Below are 9768 nucleotides of genomic sequence, written 5' to 3' on the forward strand. Positions count from 1 at the left end.
TTTTTTGCAATTATTTACTTAATCTTTGTTATTTTGTCATTATTATTATTCCATTCATTTATTTATTCACTTATTCATTTATTTAAAATTCAATCTCTAAATAATTCTTCAAACTTCCAATCTCTAAATTCAATTTCCAATTTCCAAAATTCTCATCTTCGTAATTATTTATCCAATCATTATTATTTTCATTATTCTATTCATTTATTTATTCACTTGTTCATTTATTTAAAATTCTATCCCTAAATGTTTCTTTAAATTTCCAATCCCTAAGTAAAATTTCCAATTTCTGAAATCCTAACTTCCACAATTATTTATCCAGTCATTATTATTTCGTCATCACTATTATTTCATTCATTTATTTAAAATTTCGTGTTTAAATAATTCTTCAAAATTTCGATTTTCAAATTTAGTTATCTGAAATTCAAATTTTCCAATTTTCGAACTTAATTTTCGGTTTCCAATATTCCAATTCTCGCATTTATTTCGTTACTTATTTATTATTATTATTATTATTATTATTATCATTTTATTCATTTATTTCTAAAAATTCTGCCTTCGAATGATTTCCAAGATTTCCAATTTTTATAATTCAATTTTCATAGTTTATACTTCTCAAATAATTTTCAACTCTCAAATAATTTTCAAAATTCCAATTTCTTTCAAATTTAATTTCTAAAATTCTCATTCTTACATTTAATTTCTAAAAACCCAATTTTCAAATAATCTCTAAGACTCAAATTTTCAAATAAATTTCAAGAATCCAGTTTTCCCTCGAACAGTTTTAATTTCTGTTTGGTGATGCATGTGATATGTTTTGTATTCTTTATTATACACTGACCTCATTTTTATGATAGTGCATTGCTCATTCGCGGCCTAGGTATGCATCTACTCCCATTCTGGTCATCCTTTATGCATGTTTCGTTTCTCATATGTGCATAGTCAATTTGAGTATCCGTTGATTTTCCTATTGATCGTCACATCAACTTCATTTTATTAGTAGAGACCCGACTTTAGGGACTTAGAGGGGTGCTACAGTCTTTACCGTACCTTCCCAATAAGTAACCTGACCCCCAAGCCCGATCCGATTTTTTCACAGACCACCTTTTCCAAAATAAGGAGTCACACTTAGGATTTTCTTTATTATTTTGTTTACCCTTTTTAAAAATAAAACAAAAATGAGTGACAACTCCAAGTCATTTTTTTAATAAGTAAAATCATTTTCAAACAAAAAACGAGTTTCACCATCGAGTGGAAAACGCATGAGCCGAAATACGGGGTCCACAATATGTAATAAAATAACTTCAATACGAGGAATATTGCTTCCTTTTTTATCTTATTTTTTTTAAGGTTTTCCAAATTTTTTACGAGTTTTGATAGATTTTCATCATTTATCTTTCAATATATACATAAAATCTAATTAGCTAAAAACTGATGTTAACTTGGTAGCATTAATTTTTGTTTATTATACGTTGTATTGGGATTTGTATTATTAATCTCCTATTCCAAAATTATTGATAATTGAGAGAGGATATATGCTCACTCAAATCAGCAAATGGTAGCAATAGATCAGGAAATAATAGGTTTGATGTCTAGAGTAAAACATAGCAAATGATAAAAACAAAAGCAATGCAAGAAAAACAATGTCTTTATTTAAAACTAAGCTTTGGAGAACAGTTATTGCACAACTGACAGAGATGGAAGCTGGTGAATATTTTGGCCTGATGGGCTTCGTTTATTCATCCATCTGTTTTCACAGTCAAATGATAATTTGGCCTGCAGAGCATAACAATGGAATCATGGTCAATAGACACTGATAACTCCGAGAATGTCTGTCGACTAGACGGGGGTTCTACATACAACAACAAACATATAAAGGGTCAGTGAATGCCAAGGCATGGAAACAGAGCAGGAACCAACTCCCTTGGCTCTTCCATAGAATTAATTCCTACAAAACATCAGAAGTCAATGGATAGGCGGGTATGTTGCCTAGCTCTGCTGTTTCATCCATCTTTTCACAGATGTATATATAGTGAGAATCTGGATCCTCCAAAACAAAACCTGGAAGAAGTAGCCCTTTCTCAGTGGTAGGAACCGGTTCCAAGTATGATTTTGCTGACGAAGTAGAACCTGCTGGCTTTTGGAATCCTGGTCTGGCTGCAATTATTTAAAAAAGGCCAAAGAAAAGACAGTGAGTAGAATATTAGAATTCTTCACCATTTGATAATGAAACGGATCATGGTAAGTGAAAGAGTAAAGCACACAAAACACACCAGGCCAGGACAAATATTATAGCATTCTAGATATCCAGAATTTGATATTGAAATGCTGAGAAATCAATAAGCTACATGTCCATACACAACCAACAAGCTCTCTCTAAAGGGAATTCTGTATTCAGTAGTTCCATTCTTTTCCTCGTACCAATGGATGTACACATTGCATCATTATCACTTTGAGGTCAGGATCCTATGTTTTTTATCAGAATAATGCTTTCAATGCTCTTGCAGTCAGGAATTCCATAGTCCTTTCACTACTTGAATGCCTAGAAGGAATTTCTTTTGTTGTTGTGAGAAGGTTAGTGTCTGCACTTTAAGAATATCCATATTCAAATTGGAATACTTATACAAATTCTCAGTCACTTGTTACATGGCTACTTGTCGTAAATATTTAGGAGATGATGCAACTAAAAGAAGTGACTATATAATGGATGTAAGAACTTCACTTTTTCCAAGCAAGATCCAGCCCAACAAATGTGAAAAAGAACACCAACAGTTTGGAACCAATCAAAGCGAAAGGGGTTCTTTGATGACAAATATTAAGCAAAATGAGATTACAAGATTAAAGCATGAGTTGCTTCTAAAAACTAAATGATTTGAGAGAGGAAGAGGAGGGAGATAACCATACAGTGAGAAAAAGAACTTACGAATGACGTATAATTCAACTTTCCAATTGTATACTGGTCGACCCAAATGAGGCATCCTTACTGTTGGATCACCATAGGTTATCTGGACATGGCAATTTGGTAACAGATTATCTATTTCAAATTTCCAAAATGAAACAAAGAACAACCAGAATCAAGCTTCAGCTTTGAGTATATGGTTACCAACATATAGATCCCTCCAGGTTTAAGAAGCCTACAACCAAGAATAAATTTTTTTAGATTACAATAAGCAGTCAGAGGTTAAGAAAGATCGAATAATTCCTATAGCCAACAGCATTCTAATAAGCTTTAAGAGGTTCTGAAGCATATGACCTGCTCACTTCCCCCAGCATCCGAGAAGCACTAATTGGAGCATCGGTCCCACACTAGAAATTATAAGAACACATTAAAATAAAATGAGAAGATGCCTAACAAAAAAATGGATGAAACATGAGTATATTTAGACAACTTACCATTAAAGAATCAAGAGTTCCTAGATAGAGGATTAGCACCCCATGTGTGTGACAGCAGCAAAGAAAAATTATTATTAACATAAAATGCACTTAGTTCAAACTTTTCAACCTTTAAAAGGGCATTGATGAAGGGCAGGACTATACCTTTGTCAATAACGCAATCGAATGATTCATCTGGGAAGAAACTCATATCCTTGACATCCATTTGCATATCTACAGCAATTTATTAAAGAAAGATAGCACAAAAACTGAGCCTTTAGTTTAAAAGAACATGGTAAAGTTTCATGAAAGGAATTAATGAAGCTGTTCGTTTTGAAATGATACATTGCAGTTGATGGATGTGCTCATGTTTCCTTCTCATCATCTCAATGGCAACTGATGAAATGTCAATGTTCATTATTTCTTCATACCCATCCTTGACCATGTCCTCTGACATAACTATAAAGTTAAAGACAAAAAAAAAAAAAAAAACCCTTCAGAAGCTTTGTTAGCAAGTAGAAAGGCTGTAGAAGTATCTTACAGCAATAATGCTGCAATTGTCAGATGACATTGTGGTTAAGCAAAGCTTCAACAACAAATCAACAATTAGCTTTCTGATATGGAGAATGACAAAAAGGAACTATCAAATAACAGGTATTGGGTAGAGGAAAAGACTGAGTTCCCCAAATTGTTGTTTTCAGGATACTCTGACTTTCTGAACTAGTTCTACATGAATTCAACCATATAAATACACCATCACCTCTAAAATTTGAAATTGTACCATTACTTCTTAAAATGACAATTTACAACTTAATTTAAACAAGTTCACAGTGTATAACATATTTATGGCATTGGAAATGCAGGTGCTATAAGACAACAAAAGGGTGTTTAACATAATGAAACATGACCATAAGCATCCCATTTGTATTTCCTTTGAGCTATTGGGACAATGATAAGCCACCTCATACCAGGGTGTATATTGAAATCAAAAGGAAAAAAAAAATCAAAACCATAAGCAAAGTCAAACTTTTCATAATGCAGCCAATTTGGTACATAGTTGTAAACCACAACTATATCCTTTTAGCTCCAATGAGTAATGAGTGAGCTTCATTGCTCCAACATTTCTCAATTTGATAAATAACAGAGTCACCAAATTACCAATCATTTTCCTGCTGCTTACAGATTGAGGAGGTCCAAAACAACATATTTTTCATTTAGAGAAATTAGAAGTGATTCATAGAGTAACATATTGGTGGTTACTCCATTCAAATTCGCTGACTTTCTTTCACAACCATACATTCACCATGCCTTTATGAAAACAACTGCTTCTTAGCAGTTTCAAATCTTTGCTTACTTGTGAACTTAATTAGATACCAGCAACATGAAAAGGAAAAGCTAGTTCATAAAAAAGGAGCAATCCATAATTTCTATGCTTGCAAGAGCAATGTAAACTACCAAACTTCCTTTTGATCATGATAGGAAAGGAAATCCTCTTAATATGCAAGAAGATTATCCTCTACATAACTTCTGGAGATGTACTGAGTTAGTATAATTCAGTAGTCTCTCACAAGCTTGTTACAGTAGAGAAGAAACAATTCTGAAATAGTATGAATCCAAGAATTCTTCTAATATCTCTCCCTAAATTTGTTTTCATCACACAATAACAAAGAGAAAAAAACAAAAGATACAGCTAAGAGCATTGCTCTGACAACTTTATGTGGCCCAAAAATCCACTATCGTCTATAAGGAGTGAGTGCACCTTTCAAACAAGGTGTATGAACATGGTCTACCTTACTTTCTTGAAAGCTCTTTTAGGTATAAGCTGTTTTCAAAGGGGTAATTAATGGGCCCTACAAGATTTAGAGGATAGGTCCCCCTTTTAGGATTGCTACAAGGCTTAGAGGATATTTTCTGCAGGTATACCCCTCTTTACGGGTTGGGTAATATCCACTTAGGACAGATTGACTAAGTAGGGTAAAACATTTAGTGTGCGTTTGATACGCGGGACTAAGGAATTGTAATGAATATTTTATTTCCATTCCTATTCCCTGTTAATAGGAATGAACTTGGTAATTTCAATTCTTGTATTTGGATGCATATAGGAATGTAAGGTTGGAATGATAAGTTGTTTCCATTTCAATGTCAAATAAAAATGAAAATGCAAATGAAAAAATAAATAAATAAAGAAATTACCAATAATACCATATATATGGTTTAAAATAATTATTTTTTATTTTTATTTAAAAAAAATCTCACATTGTACATAATTAAAAATAATTTTTTATTTTCATTTAAAAAAATCTTTGAGAGTTTTTTTTGCTAAATAATAAAAACCTATTTGGGTGTGTGTTCTTAAAAATTTATAACATTATTTGGTTGTTGTTCTTTAGAAACAATTTTTAAAAACAAAGTAAAATAGAAAATTGTTCTTTTCATGTTTTTCACTAGAGAAAATGAATTTCAAATCAAGTGAGATTTGTATTGAATTTATTAATAAGTTTAGCAATTTTTAAAAATAATTTAAAGCTCAAAAAATGTATATAAGACTAATTAATGCTTTAAATTCTTTAATAGATCTTGTAATTTTTAAGAATAATTTAAAATTTAGAAAACTAATTAATTAATTATAGACATCTTCATTATTGAGTAATAAATGTATGCATATAAAGAAAATTTTGGCTTATTATACCTTAAAAAAATTAAATTTTATTTGTTTTTATATTAATTTAAAATAGAATTGTATTAGCAATTATTAATTTTGAATAATTATTCTTCATTTTTAACAAAATATATAAATTATGCTTTTATAAAATGTTAATATCCATATTTTTATAATATTTATAAAATTTATAAAATTTATAAAATCATATAAATAGTATAAGAAATTATTAATTTTGAATTATTATTATTTATTTAAAAAAATCAATTAATGTTAATATCTATATTTTTATAATATTTATAAAAAATATAATTTATGGTTTTATTATATTATTAATATTCATATTTTATTAAAATTATTTATTTTTTAATTTATTTGTAATAATTTTTATTTTTTTTAATAAGACATGAATTAAAGTTAGTTATATCATATAAATTGAATTTACAATTTGTGTTTTGTATAAAAATCAAAACAAAAAAATTATTTTTAAAAATAACTTATCTAAAAAAGTCTTTAGTTTTTAAATTTTTGAAAAGTATTTTTAAAAATAACTTTAGGGAATCAAAATACCTCCTATTTAGGATGAACTGAAATCCCACTTATAAGTGAGATTTCTATTTCCATTGGAATCACTTTTGATTCTATTTCCATCATCATTTAAGTTACCAAACATGGGAATGAAGAGCAAATGAATGAGATGCTCATTTCCACTCCTCATTCTCACTTAACAAACACATTCAAAAAGTTTCCCTTAGAATGCTGGAAAAACTAGGGAAATAAAAGGAAGGATTTGAATGTCATTTCACTTGGCAGCAAGAAAATGACAACCCATCTCCACAGAGTCAAGTAACGGTTTCCACTGCAATAGGAGAAGCCAAGAAGTTCTTGTTTTCTCAAAGTCTCAAATACTGAAACACCTAAAATCCTAAATATTTTTGTGCAGTTCTTTTCCCTATGCTCTCAGCAACTGAACAGAGGAATTTACAAAAAGAAAACTACCCAAGAGAAATTTCAATTCCTTTTTCCTTTCCCACCCACATCTTCACGACAAACAAACAGAGCAAAAGCAAACTTCCCTAAAAAATAAACCAATCCCACCTAGCCAAAGATCCTACTATTCGTCAATTCCAAAGATTTCTCAACTTCCACGTAGTGTTTCAATTTCTTCTCCTTCCCTACACATTCCTACTACCGAAACTCAGGCAAAATGATAAGAAGAAACAACCCAAAAAAAAAAAAATTAAGAACACAGAAGAATGAATTTTCCCAAAAAGAAAGAACCCAACCCCACAGAGCTAAATGCTCAACGTTTGCTGCTCAATAGATGTTCTCATTCCCTGAACTCCAAACAAAACCCCAAAAATTGCAAGTTCTCATCCTTTCTCAGCACCCAAACAAAGCAAACAAACAATTTTTTCCAAATAGCTCAATCCCACTGAGCGAAATACAACACTAGCTCAATTAGGGCTATATTCCTTTTTTCCTCAAACCCCAGACAAAAATCCAAATATTCCCAGCACCAAAACGGAGCAAGAAAAAAAATCTCAATAACTAACTCAACCCCACTTAGTTAAGTAAACTATTTTTGCTCCATTGAGGCAACACTATCATTTTCCCAACCCCAAACAAAAAACCAAAAGTTTCAATCTCTTGTCTCCCCCACACTTGCCCAACTTCCAGGCAGATCAGGAAACAATTTTTCCCAAAAAAAAAGGGCCCAGCCCCACTTAGCTAAATACTCTATCATTGCTTAATTGAGCCATGTTCTTATTCCCCCAACTCCAAACAAAGAGCCCAGATTTTTTCAATTCCTTTCCCTTCCCCACACTTGCCCATGACGCAAATAAAGCAACAACAAATTTGCCCAAAAACAAAACCCAACCCCGTTTAGGCCAAATGCTCTATTATTGCTAAATTGAAACGTATTCTTACTTTCCCAACTCCCAAAAAAAAGCCGAAAACTCCAATTTCTGACCCCTCCCCGCACTTTGCCAGCTCCCAAAGAAAGCAACAAACCGAACTCCCACAAAAACCCTAAATCCCAACACTAGAGTAATTCAATCCGAACCAAGAAAACAAAATACAAAATCCAAAAATGGGTTAGGCTGGAAATTACCGGCATTGCCACAACCAACCATAAGGACGCGAGACGAGGTGGGGATGTATCTGCGGACAAAGGGGCGAAGAGCAGAGTAGCGCTGGTACCAGTCGAAGGAGCCAGCCTCCTGGATGTAGCGGGCGTCCCAGTAGAGAGCGTCGCCATAGTTGTAGGAGTTGCAGCTGGAGACGTCCCTGTACATGGTGGTGGAGGCGGCGGCGGAAGTGGTGGTGGTGGCGGTGGTTGGTTTTGTCTTTAGGTTGGGGATGTGGTTTTGCGGGTGTTTTCAGTTTTATTTTAATTTATGGTTGGGGGGTTAGATGTTATGTTAGAGACTTAGAAGTGATGGTTTGTTGCTTTTTGGGTTGTGTGCGTCTGATGGGGATTTGAGTTGGTGGGACATGTCTGTTGCCTGTCCAAAAAAAGTCACTCAAATAATTACAACAATAATTATATTAAATTTATTTATTCATTTTATTTTAAAACTTTTAAGATTACCATTTTCTAAAAATGTTTTGGAGAACATTTTACTTAAAATTTTTGAGAAAACACGTTTTACAATAAAAATTTATTTTTTATTTTTAAAATAAAAAATAAGATGAAAATATTTTTTAATTATTTTTAAAATATTATTTTAAAAAATAATTATACAAACACATAAAATGATTAAAAATAAAACATTATATAAGCTAAAAATATTTTAAATTTTTTACATAATTTTATTTTACAAAACATCTTAAAATTTATTTTTTACAATTCTTTTCAAAAATGGTTACCAAATTGACCTAAATATTTATTCTAATACCTTTCTTTTTTTTTAAATAAAAAAAATTATATTAGATAAAACAACTCTTAAATTTTCCATCGAAAAAGTAATCATTTTAAAAACTATTTTAAAAAAAATCAAAATATCAAAGAAATTTTACCACTTTAAATTTTTTAAAAATATAAGCTAAATTTTTATTTTAAAAAAAAGGTAATGATTTAAAAAAAAAATGATAACAAATTTTACCACCTTAAAAATTTTAAAATATTAATATAAATTTATATTTTTTTTTAGAAGATGCTCTAATTTTATATAAAAAATTTCCAATTTTAAAATTAAAAAAAAAATTAAATGTATCCCAAAGTTATCAATACTTATAAAAAAGAAAAGAAGATAGAAAAGATTAATTCCATTAAATTTTTAAATAAGAAAATTAGAAAATAATATAATACAATGATCTTGGATAATAAATTATTGTATGTGAAAAACGATTTCATTTATTTATACCTTTGTTTATTGGTATATCCTTTTTTGTGTTTTACTTTTTTATGGTCAAAATTTTACTACATATATCAAACAACTCATAGCAATAATTGAATATAGTACCCATCATGGTAACCTAGTTGGTCAAGACGAATGCTATGAAGTGTAGTCTTAGTAAGTAGCACATGATCCTAGTTTAAATTTTGTCATTGATGATACTCTAAATTTATTCAATGTCGGCTATCGTAAGAGAGTCAGCACTGAGGTTTAAATTCTTATATAGAGGTTTGACCATAGAAGGTTCCTCAATTATAAAAAAATTTACTCAATATCGGTTGTTGTAGGATGGTCAGCACCGAGGTTTAAATTCTCATGAAGAGTCCTATAAAG

At 30.7% G+C, this 9768-nt stretch overlaps 1 protein-coding gene across 2 annotated transcripts; it reads right to left on the bottom strand.

Moving 5' to 3' along the window:
- Positions 1 to 1630: 1630 nt before the first annotated feature.
- LOC117929392 (EEF1A lysine methyltransferase 4) lies at positions 1631 to 8417 on the bottom strand. Of its 2 annotated transcripts, XM_034849703.1 has the most exons (9): positions 8148 to 8417; positions 3718 to 3831; positions 3538 to 3606; positions 3394 to 3413; positions 3254 to 3306; positions 3104 to 3134; positions 2924 to 3005; positions 2062 to 2157; positions 1631 to 1852 (listed from the first exon to the last, which is right to left on the bottom strand). In XM_034849703.1, exons 1-9 carry the CDS (start codon positions 8329 to 8331, stop codon positions 1740 to 1742), a joined length of 762 nt encoding a protein of 253 aa, XP_034705594.1. In that variant the 5' UTR covers positions 8332 to 8417; the 3' UTR covers positions 1631 to 1739. The 2 variants fall into 2 exon arrangements, with proteins under 2 accessions (XP_034705594.1, XP_034705593.1); XM_034849702.1 differs by having other exon boundaries at positions 1787 to 2157.
- Between the last annotated feature and the right edge of the window lie 1351 nt (positions 8418 to 9768).

Source organism: Vitis riparia, chromosome 13, assembly GCF_004353265.1.
Source record: "Vitis riparia cultivar Riparia Gloire de Montpellier isolate 1030 chromosome 13, EGFV_Vit.rip_1.0, whole genome shotgun sequence".
NCBI lineage: Eukaryota > Viridiplantae > Streptophyta > Magnoliopsida > Vitales > Vitaceae > Vitis > Vitis riparia.